The sequence below is a fragment of the Macaca thibetana genome, chromosome 13 (assembly GCF_024542745.1).
Source record: "Macaca thibetana thibetana isolate TM-01 chromosome 13, ASM2454274v1, whole genome shotgun sequence".
Classification (NCBI taxonomy): domain Eukaryota; kingdom Metazoa; phylum Chordata; class Mammalia; order Primates; family Cercopithecidae; genus Macaca; species Macaca thibetana.
Window position 1 is genome coordinate 81,135,463 of NC_065590.1, and position 19,440 is coordinate 81,154,902.

General features: G+C 40.7%; 1 protein-coding gene across 1 annotated transcript in view; it reads right to left on the reverse strand.

The window, feature by feature from the left end:
- RAB10 (RAB10, member RAS oncogene family) overlaps positions 1 to 19,440 on the reverse strand; it is a 106,851-nt gene that overhangs the window by 15,560 nt on the left and 71,851 nt on the right. Inside the window, exon 3 of the mRNA XM_050753686.1 lies at positions 11,334 to 11,472. Within this exon, the coding sequence (XP_050609643.1) occupies positions 11,334 to 11,472 (139 nt within the window). The remainder of the gene's footprint in view (positions 1 to 11,333; positions 11,473 to 19,440) is intronic.

A 19,440-nucleotide genomic window follows, 5' to 3' on the forward strand; every position in this document is an offset into this window, starting at 1 on the left:
ACAGCAATCCTGTACCTACATAAAAGCTGCATTTTCAACACGAGATAAAAAGGTGTTCTGTAAAAAGTGCAAGGTTTCACACCTACTGCTGTGGCTGCAGTGATGGCTTCACAAATTTTCTTTTATTTAAAATGGTCCTTATGCTGGATTAATTTATTTTGAAATAACGGGCAACCACAGCTGCAGACCTCATTTTACAGTACGTATTAAGCAATTCAACTTTTTCTTGTAATGTAATGACTTTTCTGCTTCTCAGGAGTGCTTCTGGCATCACTAGTGGCACCCTGTATAGGTCTGATGGTGTTATTCAAGGTTTACGGTATTGCACTAGACACGATGAAAACACGCAAGAACCACAAAAGATCACTTTTGATTGCAATATGGGATTTACTGGAGACACAAACTGTTCACTGGGAGATGATCCGCATCACATGGTGTTTTAAGCAGACACTTGGAAACATATGAGCTCACCAAAATAGCAACAGGAGGTGGCTACAGAATTATCACAGTAGTACAGTATGTATTAGTTATTTTTATGCAGTTATGATTTAATACTGCATCTCTGTTTACATTTCTCTTGACTGCAAAAGGTGCCATGTATGGGCTCTGTTTTGTGTGTGTGAGTGTTGATAAATTTAAACTTTTAATAATAGATCTGTGTATAGTTTATGGTAGTAATAAAATAGACTAGTATCTACATATACTTTATACATTCACAAAATACTTAACTTTTTCTTAATCTCCCCCCGCCCCCGCCGCCAATATTTCTAGGTTATATGGCTTGTCTGTGAGTTTTTCAAATTGTTGCAAGAATCTAAAATTTTTTCTAAAATATTTGTTTTTAAAAATCTGTTTATAGAGCTGGGTGTGGTGGCACACACCTGTAATCCCAGCTTCTTGGGAGGCTGAGGAGGAAGAATCACTTGACCCCTGGAGTTTGAAACCAGCCTGGGCAACACTGTGAGTCCCCATCTCTTTAAACAAAAATATCCATGTGTAAGTAGAACTGCAGTTCAAGGATCAATGACAGTTTAAAAGGGGGTAGACAAAGGTGGGATTAGGGAGAAAACAACTCTTTTGTTGCAGGGAAGATACCCTTAGTAGAATCACAAGCTTAACAAAGAAAAATTACGCTGAGTGTGGTGGCTCACACCTGTAATCCCAGCACTTTGGGAGGCTGAGGTGGGTGGATCACATGAGGTCAGGAGTTCAAGACCAGCCTGGCCAATATGGCAAATCTCTGTCTCTACTAAAATTACTAAAATTAGCCAGGAGTGGTGGTGCACGTCTGTAATCTCAGCTACTTGGAAGGTGAGGCAGGACAATCACTTGAACCCAGGAAGTGGAGGTTGCAGTGAGCTGAGATCACACCACTGCACTCCAGCCTGGGTAACACAGTGAGACTCCGCCTTGAAAAAAAAAAAAATATTATAATATACTATAAAGAAACTTGCTGGCCAGGTGCAGTGGCTCACGCCTGTAATCCCAGCACTTTGGGAGGCCGAGGCAGGCGGATCACGAGGTCAGCATATCGAAACTATCCTGGCTAACCCGGTGAAACCCCGTCTCTACTAAAAATACGAAAAATTAGCCGGGCGTGGTGGCGGGTGCCTGTAGTCCCAGCTACTCAGGAGGCTGAGGCAGGAGAATGGTGTGAACCCGGAAGGCGGAGCTTGCAGTGAGCCAAGATCACGTCACTGCACTCCAGCCTGGGCAACAGAGCAAGACTCTGTCTCAAGAAAAAAAAAAAAAAAAACTCTGTATTTAGGGATTCCATGGTCTTACCTGAATTTAGTGCCTCTTAATTTATGTTACTGCTAAAACAAAGGCAACCTGGCAAATATCCAGTAATAAGCAGCAATATACCAGGTGCTCCTAAAATCCTGCCATGTGCTAAGAGTCAGTAAGAGGCATTTTGATCTCAGAATCTAAGGATGGACTTCAGGGACATCATTAATTTCAAGGAGCACACATAAAACTTTGAAAGTTGTGTAAGTACATCATTCTGGTAAGATTCTAATTTCTCAAAGGGGTTCATGATCCCAAAAAAAGTACAGAAGCATGGTTTTAAAAGGCTCCCAGCTACTAAATGGACAAATTATCACAGTGACCTGTAATAATCTACCCATATCCTAATCACTACCAGACACTGCAAGTTACCAGAGACACTAACATGAACCTCCACTCGAAGAGAAGAAAAATTATCCGTAGCTTTAGAAGCCACTCTTCTACTAAGAACACCTGTAAGTTACGTGTAAGCAGGCCGATGGAAGGAAGCCGAAGCCAATAAATAAATGATCAATGAAGTACAAAAAAAGGAAAATTACCTTATATATAAATTTGTAAGTGTTAAGGTATTTTCAGCCTGTTTTTAAAAAAAGCTTTAGCAATGTGACCACCAATTTACAACCTACTACACCTCCACGCCAACGCACATCAGCATTCTGGGGCTAGTGAGGAAATAGGTATAATTCTTTATACATGTGTGGCATTTCAGAGCATAAATATGATTCTAGCTCAAAAATATATTTGAAAGTAAGCCTGCTGCGCACAGTGGCTCATGTGTGTAATCCCAACATTCTGGGAAGCCAAGGCAGGAAGATTGCTTGAGCCCAAGAATTTGAGGCCAGCCAGGGCAACATAGAGAGACCCCATCGCTACAAAAATAAAAATTAGCCAGACATGATAGAGCACGTTTGTGGTTCAAGGTACCTGGGAGGCTAGGGTGGGAGGACAGCATGAGCACAGGAGGTAGAGGCTGCAGTAAGCTGTGATTGTACCACTGCGCTCTAGCCTGACAGAGTGAGACCCTGTCTTTAAAAAAAAAAAAGTAAAGCTAAGACCTGAAAAGACCTGGGATATGCTTCTCTGAGTAACAAAACACAAAAACTAAGAAAAAGGTCAAAATGGTATTATAGAAGTCTTTTAAAAATTCATTTATTTTATTTTTCTGAGACAAGGTCTCACTGTGTCACCCAGGCTGGAATGCACTGCTACAATCATAGCTCACTACAGCCTTGATCTCCTGGGCTCAGGTGATCCTCCCACCTCAGCCTAAAAAATAGCTGGAACCACAGGTATTCACTGCCATACCCGGCTTTAAAAAAACTTTTAGTAGAGATGAGGTCTTGCTATGTTGCTCAGGCTGGTCTCAAACTCCTAAGCTCAAGCAATCCTCCCACCTAAGATTCCCGAAGTGCTGGGATTACAGGTGTAAGCCACCGTGCACGGCCCTATACATATCTTCACACCTAAGATCATCCTTACTTGGATGATCTTACTAACAATAAGAAGCAAGCATTACAAGGTTAAAGACTTCACTGCTGAGCCAGGGGACCACTAAAACAGCACTCAGAATACACAGAACTTCTCTCATACATTTTCTTATACCAACATGTACATTAATCTTTTTTCAGTCAGATACACATTGTGTTTACAACCACTTAAGGCAAAAACACCCAAAGAAAGATTGGTAGTTGCACCACACAGACATATCCATAAAGAGACGTATTTATGCAGGAGGACATATATCTCTATGAATTACACATGCAGACTGTAACTAGCTTAAAATATGGTTAATTTTCCCAAGGTACTAACACAGAGAGGTGCATTTAGACCAAGGTTTCTCAACTTCGGCCATACAGACATTTTGGGTCAGCATTCTTCTTGTACCCAAGTTGTGATAACCAAAAATATCTCCACACATTGACAAAATTAAAACTGTCCTTGACTGAGAATCCCAGATTTAGAGATCACTGTCTATCATTAAATAGAAACAACAAATACTTTAAAAGAATGTTGAAGTTTAATAATAATGAAACCATTCAGAAACCAATATATGTTTCACAAATAAAAGCCTCAAAGTTGTTCTGTTATTTGACTAGTAACATGAGAACCTGTTAATTTTTTTTTCTTTTTTTTTTTTTAAAGCGCTAATTTGCCCAGGAGGTCTGGGCTACAGTGGGCTGTGTTCACACCACTGCACTCCAGCCTGGGAAACAGTGAAACCCGGTCTCAAAAAAAAGGGGGAGGAGGGGACATTACTTTGTAAAAATTGGAGCTAAAAGAACATCTTTTTGGCTGGGTGTGGTGGCTCACGCCTGTAATCCCAGCACTTTGGGAGGCTGAGGACGGATCATAAGGTCAGGAGTTCAAGACTGGCCTGACCAACACGGTGAAACCCCGTCTCTACTAAAAATACAAAAATTAGCCAGGCGTGGTGGCACGTGCCTGTAATCCCAGCTACTCAGGAGGCTGAGGCAGGAGAACCACTTGAATCTGGGAGGTGGAGTTTGTGCAGTGAGCTGAGATTGTGCCACTGCATTCCAGCCTGGGTGGCAGAACAAGACTCTGTTTCAAAAAAAAAGAACATCTTGGCCGGGTGCGGTGGCTCAAGCCTGTAATCCCAGCACTTTGGGAGGCCGAGACGGGTGGATCACAAGGTCAGGAGATCGAGACCATCCTGGCTAACATGGTGAAACCCCGTCTCTACTAAAAATACAAAAAAACTAGCCGGGCGAGGTGGCGGGCGCCTGTAGTCCCAGCTACTCGGGAGGCTGAGGCAGGAGAATGGCGTAAACCCGGGAGGCGGAGCTTGCAGTGAGCTGAGATCCGGCCACTGCACTCCAGCCTGGGCGACAGAGCGAGACTCCGTCTCAAAAAAAAAAAAAAAAAAAAGAACATCTTTTTATATCTATTACAGAAATAATCTGAGACTTGGGTTTCCTAAGGATTTGTCCTTCCTAAGCTATCTGGTCCAAAGTACCTTTCTCTAAATATCCCTATAGCCAAGGTAGTTATGTTCCCCAGCTACCCAAAGTAAATTAAGATATATTATCTGTCTTCAATTAGAATCCACTGCACTTTTTGTATCAGTCCCATCCTTCTCTGGGTAACTTCTCATCTCCTCAGGTCTCAGTTTAAAGTCGCTCCTCTCACCTCCCAGGCTATGTTAGGTACTTATTTTATTTACATGTTAACAACTTTGTACTTTCTCCTTTTTTTGAGACTGGAGTCTTGCTCTGTTGCCCAGGCTGGAGTGCAGTGGCACCATCTTGGCTCACTGCAAGCTCTACTTCCTGGGTTCATGCCATTCTCCTGCCTCAGCCTCCTGAGTAGCTGGGACTACAGGCGCCCGCCACCACGACTGGCTAATTTTTTTGTATTTTTAGTAGAGACGGGGTTTCACTGTGTTAGCCAGGATAGTCTCAATCTCCTGATCTCGTGATCCGCCCGCCTCGGCCTCCCAAAGTGCTGGGATTACAAGCATGAGCCACCGCAGCTGGCCCTTTCCAACTCTTAACACTAAATAGGGGATCATTTATGTTGTTCATGCTGCATCTTTAGTCTCGTTCTAAAACACTGATCCCAAGAGTTGTCCCTTGATGTAAAGTTCACCTCAACAAGTTTCAAAACCTTCATATTGTAACTCCCCTCTTGGACATTCGCAACACACTAAAGCATACAAAAATTGCATAATAAAAATACCTATTTAACTTATTTGTCCATAGAACATCATATGCCAAGTAATACTACTAAAAAGTAGAACACGCTTCAGAAAACACAGATTTAAGAGTATATAAGCAAGGTCATGTTACTAGAAAACGTCAGGAGCAGGATTCTAACTATTGTGACTTCTTATCTCTATTCCAAGGAACAGAAAACTTGTATTTGTCTCCTTCTGCTAAAGAAATACAAAGAGTGGCACAGTGGCACACACCTGAAGTCCCAGCTAACTCAGGAGGCTTAGACGGAAAGATTGCTTGAGGCCAGGAATTTGAGACCAGCCTCCTGGGCAACACAGCAAGACCCTTTCTCTTAAAAAAAGAAAAAGAAAAAAAAAAAAGACAAGACAGAAAGAAAGAAAAAAAGAAAAGAAAAGAAAAGAAAAAGAAAAGAAATACAGTCTCCTCAGTATCCATGGGGAATGGCTGATTGGTTCCAGGACCCTACTTCCTTTATCAAAAATCCACGCATACTCAAGTACTGCAGCCAGCCCTGTGAAACAGACATATATACGAAGAAAGGACCCACACCACCCTATATTATATGTGAGTGTCAAAATTCGCATTTTCAATCTGCCTTTGGTTGAAAAAAATGTATATTAAGTGGACCTGTGAGTCAGGCATGGTGGCTGGCACATGTAGTCCTAGCATACTAGGAAGGCTGAGATGGGAGAATTACTGGAGCTCAGGGTTTCAAGACCAGCCTGGGCAACACGGTGAGACACATATCTCAAAAATATTTTTTAATTAAAAAATAATAACAACTGGCGGGGCGCAGTGGCTCACGCCTGTAATCCCAGCACTCTGGGAGGCCGAGACAGGTGGATCACAAAGTCAGGAGTTTTAGACCAACCACCCTGACCAACACGGTGAAACCCCGTCTCTACTAAAAAAATACAAAAAAAAACTAGCTGGGAGTGGCGGCACGCACCTGTAGTCCCAGCTACTCAGGAGGCTGAGGCAGAATAATCACTTAAACCAGGGAGGCGGAGGTTACAGTGAGCCAAGTTCGTGCCACTGCACTCCAGCCTGGGTGACAGAGCGAAACTCCATCTCAAAATAATAACAACAACTCTACCTGTGTAGTTCAAACCCACATTGTTCAAGGGTCAACTGTAATTGTAAGGCAAGGTGTTAAAGCTCAATTCAGTTTTTAAAAAAATAGTTTTATTGAGTTTATAATTCACATATAAAATTCACCCTGTAAAAATATACAATTCAGTGTTTTTTAGTTATTTACGAGGCAGTTCTACTATCACCACTACGAACTTTAGAATATTTTTATCATTCCCCTATAAACCTGTACTCATAGCAATCACTCTTTTCTCTCCAAACATCACGCCCAGCCCCTGGCAATCATGAATCTACTTTCTGTCTCTATGTTTTTGTCAATTTGGGGCATTTCATTTAAAGGGAATCATATAAGGCCTTTTATGTCTGGCTTCTTTCATAACGTTTTCAAGGTGCACCCACATTGTACCATGTATCAGTACTTCATGCCTTTTAATGGCTGAGTGATACTCCATTATATGAATGTACACATTTATCCATTCATCAGTTGATGGATGTTTGGGTTGTTTCTATTTTTTTTTGGCTATTGTGAATAATGCTGCTATAAATACTTGGTGTACACCTTTTGTGGATATATATTGTTAACTCTCTTGGGTAAATACCTAGGAGCAGAATTGTTGGTCATAAGGTAACTGTATGTTTAACATTTTGAGAACTGCCAAAATATCTTCCGAACCAGCTGCATCATTCTACAGTTCTACCAGCAATATATGAGGGTTACAATTTCTCTACATCTTTGTCAACACTTGTTAGAGTCTGCCCTCCTTTCTTCCATTCTGTGGGTTGGCTTTTTACTTTCTAAATGGTAGAACCTTCAAAGCACAAAGGTTTTAAATTTTATGTAGCCCAATTTATCCATTTTTCTTTTGCCACTTCATGGCTTTGGATCTTACATGTTGGTTCATGATTTTTTTTTTTTTTTTTTTTGGGACAGAGTCTCACTCTGTCACCCAGGCTGGAGTGTAGTAGTGCAATCATGGTTCACTGCAGCCTCAACCTCCTTGGGCTCAAGTGATCCCACCTCAGTCTCCCAGGTAGCTGGAACTACAGGTGCATGCCACCATACCCGGCTAATTTTTTTTTTTTTTGTATATTTTTGTAGAGATGGGGTTTCACCATGTTGCCCAGGCTGGTCTCAAACTCCTAGGCTCCAGCAACCCACCCACCTTGGCCTCCCAAAAGTGTTGGGATTACAGGTGGGGCCACCGTGCCCAACCTTCATGATCCATTTTGAGTTAACTTTTCTGTATGGTATGAAGTAGGTGTCTAACTTTCATTCTGCCACACAAGGATAGCCAGTTTTCCCAGCACCATTTGTTGGAAAGACTATTCTTTTGCCCATTGAATTGTCCAGGCATCTTGTTAAAAGTCAACTGACCATATATACAAGAGTTTATTTTTAGACTCTCAATACTATTCAATTAATCTTTATGACTATCCTTATGTCAGTATCACAATGTCTTGATTACTGTGGCTTAGTGGTTAAGTTTTAAAACCAGAAAGTGAAAGTCTTACAACTTTGTACTTCCTTTTCAAGATTGTTTTGGCTACTCTGGGTCCCTTGCCTGTCTATATTAGTTTTAGGGTCAATTTGTCAATTTCCACAGGGGGAATTTAAAAAAAAGCAATTGGGATTTTGATAGGGATTGCACTGAATCTGTAGATCACTTTGGGTAGTAATGCCATCTTAATATTGTCTTCCAATTCACAAATACAGGCTATCTAATTGTTTAGATCTTTAATTTCTTTCAACAATATTTTGTGGTTTTCTGTGTACAAGTCTTATACTCTTTTGGTTAAATTTACTCCTAAGTAATTTTTCCCTTTTGATATTATTACAAATGGAATTTTATTCTCAATGTAATTTTTAGGTTATTGCTAGTGTACAGAAATAAAGCTGATTTTTGTATCTTGATCTCATTTCTTGTAGCCTTGCTGAACTCACTTATTAGTTCTAAGAGTTTTCTGGGTATATGTTTGTGGGTTTTTAAGGATTTTCTGTATAAAATATTCTACCATTTATAAATAGTTGTTTCACTCTGGATGGCTCTTTTCTTTTTTCTTTTTTAAGCTCTGGCTGGAATCTCAGCATAATGTTGAACAGAAGTGGCCAGAGCAGATATTCTTGCCATGTTCTTGATCTTAAGGGACAGGTATAATAGCTGTGGTATTTTTATAGATGTCACTTACAGGATTAAGGAAGTTCTTTGCTATTCCTAGTTTGTTGACTTTTTTTTGAGACAGAGCCTTGCTCTGTTGCCCAGGCTGAAGCGCAATGGCACGATCTCGGCTTACTGCAATCTCCACCTCCCGGGTTCAAGCGATTCTCCTGCCTCAGCCTTCTGAGTAGCTGGGATTACAGGCGTTTGCCATCACACCTGGCTGATTTTCGTATTTTTAGTAGAGATGAGGTTTCACCATGTTGGCCAGGCTGATCTCGAACTCCTTACCTCAGGTGATCCACTCACCTCGGCCTCCCAAAGTGCTGGGATTTACAGGCATGAGCCACTGCGCCCAGCCGAATGTTTTAATCATAAAAGAATGCTGGATTGTGTCAAATGTTTTTTCTGTGTGAACTGAGATAATTGTATAGTTTTGTCCTTTATTAATATGGTATATTACATTGACAGGTTCTGACCCTGGCATTCCTGGGTAAAGTTCCTCTTTATCATGTTATATAATCCTTTAAATATGTCAGAGAAACAAGATTTTCTTTTTCTTTTTTTTTGAGACGGAGTTGCATTCTGCTGCCCAGGATGGAGTGCAGTGGTGGAATCTTGGCTCACTGCAGCCTCCTCCGCCTCCTGGGTTCAAGTGATTCTCCTGCTTTGGCCTGCTAAGTTGCTGAGACTCCAGGTGACCACCATCATGCCCAGCTAATTTTTTTGGGTTTTTCATAGAGACAGGGTTTCACCATGTCGACCAGACTGGTTTCAAACTCCTGACCTCAGGTGATCCGCCTGCCTCGGTCTCCCAGAGTGCTGGGATTACAGGCGTAAGCCACCACACCTGGCCAAGATCTGTGTATCTTTAATTATTAAAAAATAATAAGCTTCTCCTAAAGGTTTATTGTAGCAACAAAAAAGTGGTTATGAGCCATTAGGATTGCTACCCTTAGGGGTATTATCTTGGGTCTAATATTGGTTTAAGACTTGCTCTTTGTGTATCTGGCCAAAACTTGCTTCAAAGAGTTACTCTCAATGAAACTCACAGCCTAGAAGGTAGCAATAAGGCATGAAAAACAACTCTTAACAAGAAGCCACCTATGCTGTAGCAAAGAAATAGACATGCTTTGATACGTAACTTTAACTTATAAAAAGTGACATCAGGCTGGGCGCGGTGGTTCACGCCTGTAATCCTAGCACTTCAGGAGGCCAAGGTGGGCAGATCACTTGAGGCCAGGAGTTCAAGACCAGCCTGGCCAACATGGCGAGACCCCCATCTCTACTACAAATACAAAAATTAGCCGGGTGTGGTGGTGCATATCTGTAATTCCAGCTACTTAAGACACTGAGACACAAGAATCACTTGAACCCAGAAAGCAGAGATTGCAGAGAGCCAAGATCGTGCCACTGCATTCCAATCTGGGTGATGAAGTGAGACTCTATCTCAAAAAAACCCAAAATAGGCTGGGCGCGGTGGCTCAAGCCTATAATCCCAGCACTTTGGGAAGCCGAGACGGGCAGATCACAAGGTCAGGAGATCGAGACCATCCTGGCTAACACGGTGAAACCCCGTCTCTACTAAAAATACACAAAAAACTAGCCGGGCGTGGTGGCAGGAGCCTGTAGTTCCAGCTACTTGGGAGGCTGAGGCAGGAGAATGGCGTAAACGCGGGAGGTGGAGCTTGCAGTGAGCTGAGATCCGGCCATTGCACTCCAGCCTGGGCAACACAGCGAGACTCCGTCTCAAAAAAAAAAAAAAAAAAACCAAAATACAGAAAAAAAAACAACATTTTCACATGCAATGGAACTATTTTCTTAGGTTTTTACTGTATTAGCATTCCATATATTTCAAAATGCCTAGAAGCAATATTATATTTCTGTAACATGAAAAATAAAGTTTTTAAAAATTACTACTAGATATTTCATTCATTCATTCAATAAAAATTTATTAAGAAAAAATTCATTTCCAGAAAGTCATTGTAAAACCACTGGTAGCTTCTATTTGGGGTCATCTTATAAGATGGCTATATAGAGTTTTGGAGTCATTTACTAATTGTCTTGAATGAGGCTCTAGATAGACTGCCCAAAAACTTAAGAAAAACGTAGGCGAATAACAACATTAATTTTTTTTTTTTTTTTTTTTTTTTTTTTTGGAGACAGAGTCTCAAAAAAAAAGCCTGTTGCCCAGGCTGGAGTGCAGTGGCGCGATCTTGGTTCATTGTAACGTCTACCTCCCAGGTTCAAGAGGTTCTTCTGCCTTGGCTTCTCGAGTAGCTGGGACGACAGGCACGCGCCACCATGCTCAGCTAATTTTTGTAATTTTTAGTAGTGACAGGGTTTTACCATGTTGGCCAGGCTGGTCTTGAGCTCCTGACTTCAGGTGATCCTCCCGTCTCAGCCTCCCAAAGTTCTGGGATTACAGGCATGAAGCCGCCATGCCCGGCCAACATTAACTTTTAGAAAATAGAAATACTTCAGTAATAATTACTTCAACAGTACATTGTATCTTGAAGATCAATTGGAATATTTATTCTTCTTAACCAAGCACACAAATGTGTGTTCATGAAGGGTTTATACAATTTCTAGGTCTTACCTCATCTATGTTTCTAAGCCATTTGCTGATGTTTTCAAAACTTTTACCATTGGTGATGTCATATACTAGCATGATACCCATTGCGCCTCTGTAGTAGGAGGTTGTGATGGTGTGAAATCGCTCCTGGCCTGCTGTATCCCTGAAATAAACAGCCAACAATTTCTATTAAGCATTTTGGTATTACTACGTTTCACATAAAGGACAAAACAAGAATAAAATAGTTTTTCCTAAGTATATATAAAAACTTTTTAGTTGAAGGGAATTAATAACCTACTCATACTGGATGAAAATCTAAAAGGCAAAACAGTAGGAAGTGACACATAAAACTCAAGGTTGTTGAATAAGCACTAGCAAACACCAGAAAAACTCTTTCCATTTTGTTTAATAATTTAGTTCCATAATGTAACACAAAAGCAGTTAGGATTTTTAGAACATTAGAGAACTATACCATAGTGTAGTCACATTTACATTTAGAATCATTAACCAAAAGTTGTAAAGATAACCTCACTTATAAATAAGATAGAAATGTAAATAGTAGTATTTTCCATTATTTAATGCTTAAAGCCAAAGGTGTAAGATATATTTTGCCCCTGTAACTATGCCCTCTCATTTGTATCATCATTTTGCTCTTTTACGATCATCTCATCAGCGTACGAACATGTTTTAGTATCTTTTTTTTCAAAAGCAAAAATAAGGTCAGGCGCAGTGGCTCACACCTGTAATCCCAGCACTCTGGGAGGCTGAGGCGGATAGATCACTTAAGGTCAGGAGTTCAAGACCAGCCTGGCCAACAAGGTAAAACTCCATCTGTACTAAAAATACAAATATTAGCCAGGCATGGTGGCTGTAATCCCGCCTACTTGGGAGGCTGAGGTAAGAGACCTGCATGAACCCGGGGGGTGCAGGTTGCAGTGAGGCGAGATAGTGCCACTGCACTCCAGCTTGGGTGACACAGCGAGACTGTCTCAAAAAAATAAATAAAGCAAAAACCCCAATCTCAACCTTACATCTCTCCAACTATCCCTGTTCCTCTTTTGAGTTAATATTTTTAAAACTTTTATTTTGAAATAATTATAGCCTTACAGGAAGTTACAAAACTGTGCAGAGAGGTCCTGGGTGCCTTTCACCCAGCTTTTCCTAATGATAACATCTTATATAACTGCAGCATAATAGCAAAACCAGAAAATAGACACTGGATACAATCTACAGACCTTATTAATATTTCAGGTTTTTTTTTTACATGCACTTATTTGTGTATGTGTGTATATACAGTAGTTCTCTACAATTTATTACATGTACAGATTTGTGTAACTACCACAACAAACAAGATAAAGAACTATTACATCACCTCTTTACTCTCCATAGTCCCTAAACTCTGATCAATAATCTGTTTTCTATGTTTATATTTTTTTCATTTCCAGAATGTTATGTAAGTGGAATCATGTAGTATGCTACCTTTTGAAACTCGCATTTGACACTTCTTTCACCATAATGCTCTTGAGGTCCTCTCCAAGTTTTTGCATGTAATCCTGGTCTGTCCCATTCCATTGCTGAGTAGCATTCTACGGAATGTATGTACCACAATTTGTTTAATCATTCACCCATGGAAGGACATTCAGGGTTGTTTCCAGTTTTTGGCTATAACAAAGTTCTAAAACTATTCATTTATAGGTTTCTATGTGGACATAACTTTTCATTTCTTTGAAATAAATGCCCAGGAATGTTATTTATGGGTAATATGGTAAGTGTGTAAGAAACTGGCCAACTTTTTCCAGAGTGGCTCTATCACTTGACATTTGCACTAGCAACATATAAAAGATCCAGTTTCTCTGTATCCTCACCAGCATTTGATGCTGTCACTATTTTTTATTTCTGTAGTTCTAAGAGGGCATATAGCATTATTTCATCATCACATTAATTTGTGTTTCCCTGTGGCTAAGATGGTGAACATTTTTTCATGTGTTTATTTGCCATTAACACATGCTCTTCGGTGAAATGTCTGTTTATGTTTTTTTTTTTTTGGGGGGGGTCCATTGTCTAATTGGATTGTTTGTTTTTTGTTTTGGGGGTTTTATTTTTGAGATGGAGTTTTGATCTTGCTGCCCAGGCTGGAATGCAATGGCGCAGTCTTGGCTCACTGCAACCTCTGCCTCCTGGGTTCAAGTGATTCTCCTGCTTCAGCTGGGATTACAGGCGCCCACCACCACGCCCAGCCAATTGTTGTATTTTTAGCAGAGATGGGGTTTCACCATGTTGGCCAGGCTTGTGTCGAACTCCTGACCTCAGGTGATCAGCCCTCCTTGGCCTCCCAAAGTGCTGGGATTACAGGAGTGAGCCACTGCGCCTGGCCTGGATTGTCAGTTTTTTGTCTTTTTACTGTTGACTTTTTAAAGTTCTTTTTAGATAGAAGTCCTTTATCAGATACATTGGCTTGTAAATATTTTCTCCAAGTCTGTAGCTAGTCTTTTCAGTCCCTCGACAGGGTATTTTGTAGAGAGGAAGCTTTTAATTTTGTGAAAGTCTAATTAATTTACTGATTTTTTTTCTTTTACAGATCATGTGTTTAGTGTTATGTCTAAGAATTCTTCACCTAGTCTTGTTTTTTTTTGAAACAGGGTGTCACTCTGTTGCCCAGGCTGGAGTGTAGTGGCATGATCTCAGCTCACTGCAACCTCTGCCTCTGAGGTTCAAGAGATTCTCCTACCTCAGCCTCTGAAATAGCTGAGATTACAGGCATGTGCCACCACGTCCAGCTAATTTTTATATTTTTAGTAGAGACGGGGTTTCGCCATGTTGGCCAGGCTGGTCTTGAACTCCTGGCCTCAGATGATCTGCCCACCTCAGCCTCCCAAAGTGCTAGGGTTACAGGCATGAGCCAACGCACCCAGCCTCTTCACCTAGTCTTACGTTCCAAAGATTTTCTCCCATATTTTCTTCTAAAAGCCTTATGGGTTTTTTCTTTTTTTGAGACAGAGTCTTGCTCTGTCAACCAGGCTGGAGTGCAGTGGTGCGATCTCAGCTCATTGCAACCTCTGCCTTTCGGGTTCAAGAGATTCTCCTGCCTCAGCCTCCTAAAGAGCTGGGACTATAGGTGTGCACCACCACACTGGACAATTTTGGTATTTTTAGTAGAGATGGGGTTTCACCATGTTGGCCAGGTTGATCTCAAACTCCTGATCTCAGGTGATCCACCCACCTCAGCCTCCCAAAGTGCTGGGGTTACAGGCGTGAGCCACTGTGCCTGGCCACCTTATGGTTTTATTAAACCAATAGTACATTTTGAGTTAATTTCAAATAGGATATTTTCATGAATGTCCTATTGCTGTAGCACCACCTGCTGGAAATGTCGAAGTAATAACCTTCCTCCATTAAACTGCTTTTGTACCTTTGTCAAAAATCTGCAAGCCACACCATAGTTCAATCTGTGTCTGGGTTCTTTATTCTGTTGCTATCTCCTATGTGTCTAGGCCTCCTCCATTACCATACTATCTTGGATTACTGTGGCTAAATAGTTTTAAAACCAGGTAGATTGATTCTTCCCACTTATTTTACTTTGTCAAAATTGTTTTAGCTATCCTAGCCTTCCCATATAAATACTAGGATAAGCTTGTCCATATTTACATAAAAATTTTCCCAGCAAATTTCTTTAAAGAGTTTTCTCTAGTTGCTGTTTTCCCACTTTCAGTCCTTAACTGATTCTAATAGGATAGCTATTACTGATTACTGTACCAAAACTCCTTTTCAGAAGGTCTCCAATAACCTGGATGCCAAATCCAATAGCTATTTCCTTTTTATATATCATCGACCTCTTAATGACAGGGATACGTTCTGAGAATTCCATCATTAGACTATGTCATCATTGTGCACACATCATAGAGTGTACTTATACAAACCTAAATGAATATAGCCTACAACATACCTGCACTATATGGTATTGCTCCCAGGCTACAAACCTGTAGAGTATGTGACTATACTGAATAGAGTCGACAACTGTAACATAGTAAGTATTTGTGTATCTAAATATGGCTAAACATAGAAGAGGTACAGTAAAAATGCGATATTATAATATTGTTAGGACAACCACTGTGTATGCAGTCATCGACTAAAATACCATTATGCACTGTATGACTGCATCTTAATCACTAAGCAGGATTCTACACAGTTGACTGCATTCTCTTTTTTCTTTTTTTTTTTTCCTGAGACAGAGTCTCACAGAGGGCAGTGGCACGATCTCGGCATACTGCATCCTCCGCCTCCTGGGTTCAAGTGATTCTCCTGCCTCAGCCTCCCAAGTAGCTGGGATTACACCATGCCCAGCTAATTTTAATATTTTTAGTAGAGATGGGGTTTCACCATGTTGGCCAGGTTGGTTTCAAACTCCTGACCTCAGGTGATCCTCCTGCCTCGGCCTCCCAAAGCACTGGGATTACAGGTGTGAGCCACTGCGTCTCCAGCCAACTGCATTCTCTTCTTGTAACGCTTTATTCTCATGACTCTTTGGATAAGTGATAAGTTTCTGGTCTTCATTCTAAGTCACTGGCTGCTTGTTCACAGTACCTTTTGTTGGCATTCTAAGATTCAGAAAGGATGAACTGCCGTTCTCCACACACCAGCCAGAGTGATCTTCTTTAAACGTATGTTTGATCATATTATTCTGCTTAAAACTTCTAATATCTTCATTGGGAAAACAACAGGCTTTCCAACAAATGGTGCTGGAACAACTGAATATATCCATGCAAAAGAAGGAAGTTGGACCTCTACCCCAAACCATATATAAAAATTACCCCCAAACGGCTGGGCGCGATGGCTCATGCTTATAATCCCAGCACTTTCGGAGGCTGAGGCAGGTAGATCACGAGATCAGGAGATTGAGACCATCGTGGCTAACACAGTGAAACCCAGTCTCTACTAAAAATACAAAAAATTAGCCAGGCATGGTGGCGGGCACCTGTAGTCCCAGCTACTCGGGAGGCTGAGGCAGCAGAATGGCATGAACCCGGGAGGCGGAGCTTGCAGTGAGCCGAGATGGCACCACTGCACTCCAGCCTGGGCGACAGAGCGAGACTGCATCTCAAAAAAAAAGAAAAAAAAAATTACCTAAAATCAGATCAAGACCTAAATGTAAGAGCTGAACGATAAAAACTCTTAGAAGAAAACATAGGAGTCATCTTCAAATCTTGGATTTGACAACTGTTTCTTAAACATGTCACCAAAGCAGAAACAAGAAAAAACAGGTAAATGGGACATGAAAATTAAAAACTTGTATTTCAGTGAACATTACAAGGTGAAAAGACAACCCACAGGATGGAAGAAACTATTTGCAAACTGTGTATCTGATATGGTACTTGTGTATGCAGAATATACAAAGAACTTACAACTTAACAATAAAAGGACAAATGACCAAACTTAAAAACGAGCAAAAGATCTAAACAGGCATTTATCCAAAGAAGATACACAAATGGACAATAAACATTTAAGATGCTCAACATCCTTAGTCATTAGCAAAATACAAATAAAAACCACAATGAGATACCAACCTAGATCCCCACCACCACAGGATGGCTATGCCCCAAAAGACAATAATACACATTAGTGAGGATGTAGAGAAATTGGGACCCTCATACCCTGTTGGTGACAATGTAAAATGATGCAGCCATGTTAGAAAATAGGTAGTTCCTCAAAATGTTCAACATGGAGTTACCATATGATCCAACAATTGTAGGTATATAACCAAAAGAAATGAAAACTTGTATGTCCACACAAAAACGTAGACGCAAATTAACAGCAACATTATTCATAATAGCCAAAAAGTAGAAACAACTGAAAGGCCCATTACTAATGAACGGATAAATAAAATGTGGTATATCCATACAATGGAGTACTCTTTAGCCGTAAAAAAGAATGAAGTACTGATTCATGTACAACACAGACAGACCCTGATAACCTCATGCTAAGTGAAAGAAACTAGTCACAAAAGACCATATATTATATGATTCCCATCTATTTGAAAAGTCCAGACAAATAAATTTTATACAAAGTTGATTAGTGGTTTCCCTGGCCAGGGGGTTAGGAGGATAAAGAGTGACAGGCATGAGGTTTCTTTGTAGGGGAGATAAAAATGTTCTAAAATGTTAACGATGGGTGTACAAATTTGTGAATATACTAAAAACTATTAAATTGTTTTAAATGGGTATATTGTACGGTATGTGAATTATGCATCAAAAAAGTCATTACAAAACAAACTGAAAACATGACTAGGCTTTCCAAAAAAATAAAAGTAAAAACAGAAAACTTCCAATAAAAACCCATTATAACCAGAATCAATTCCAAACTCTTTATACTGGAGATTACAAAGCCTTACAGTAGTTTAAACCTTTCTCCAGCCCCTATCATTTTGAGGTACTCTTTTCCCTAACCACTAAAAACCATTTTTACATTCATAAGTTTGTTCCTACTAAGAGCTTCTGCAAGATCTGTTCCCACTCCCTGCATATGACTGGATTCTCAATCTTTTCATATCTTAAATGCACTTAGCATGTTCACATATCTGCCATCTATTCCTTTATCTATCAACCCAAATATTAACTGCCAACCATAGGTTAGGCTTTATGCAAGAATATACACAGAACATGGGTTTGGGGTCAGGCTTAAGTTTATCCTTGGGTTCTACCCCTCCCAGCTTAGTGACCTTGAATGTACTTAACTTCCTTGGACCTTAGTAGTTGTTGTCATTGTTTTCACTTATAAACAATAAGGAGGGATAACTAACAATAAGAAATATTTTCCATAAAAATATGCAAAGCTGCAATAATGTCACCATGAGACTCAAAATTTCATTCTGTTTTAAAGATGTCCTAATAATGCTCTAAGTCAAGACTACCTTTGCAGATAGATGCTCTATGGTATTAAGAGCTCTCAAGTTAATATTTATCTGTGCTTAAACAGCACTCAAAGCTGCTTCTCAAGGAAAACCCTGGCTTTGCCTGTAGCCTTATTTCTATGTAAGTAAAATAAAATGGTTTTTAGCTAAGTCAAAGACTTGGACTTTTTAATCTTAAGAAAATCACAGCCTGGCCGGGCACGGTGGCTCACGCCTGTAATCCCAGCACTTTGGGAGGCCGAGGTGGGGGGATCACAAGGTCAGGAGATCGAGACCATGCTGGTTAACACGGTGAAACACCCTCTCTACTAAAATTACAAAAAAGTAGCCGGGTGTGGTGACAGGCACCTGTAGTCCCAGCTACTCGGGAGGCTGAGGTAGGAGAATGGCGTGAACTCGGGAGGCAGAGCTTGCAAGTGAGGCGAGATAGCGCCACTGCACTCCAGCCTGGGCGACAGAGCGAGACTCCATCTCAAAAATGAAAAGAAAAAGAAAAAGAAAAAGAAAAAGAGAAGAGAAGAGAAGAGAAGAGAAGATCACAGCCCTGTCACTTGCTCATTTCATCTCAAAGTATATGGATCTGCCCTTGAAAGTAATATTCCATTCTTTCATCCTAACAGTATTATTAAGCAAGTACTACACACTAGACATTATTCCAGGCACAAGAGATAAAGCTGTAAATGAAATAAAAATTCCCGCCTTAACAAAGTTTATATTCTATTGAAGATAGACAACACATAAATAAAACATTATGGAATGTCAGAGGATTATAAGTGTCAAGGAAACAAAAAGCAGAGCAAGAAAAGAGATTAAGCCTTCTCAGAGAAAATACCAAATGGCAGATCCTGCCACTACTATGGGAGGGCCTGAAGGCGCTAGCGGTCCTGGACTGGGAGGCTTCAGGAGTGGTGACTGGGCCAGGGTTGCTGCTGAGGCCTAGGAGCTCAAGGAGGCAAGGACAAGGACAAGGAATAGTTCCCTGTCACCAAGATGGGCCACCTGATCAAAGACATGACAATCAAGTTCCTGGAGGAAATCTCTCTCTTCTCCTCCCCACCCATCAAGGAGTCTGAGATTGTTCACTTTCTCCTAAGGATGTCCTCAAAGATGAGGTTTTGAAGATTATGCCCATGCAAAAAGAGACCTGTGCTGGCCAGTGGATCAGGTTCAAGGGATTTGTTACAGCCAGGGACAAGAGTCACGTCAGTCTGTGTGTTAGGTGTTCCA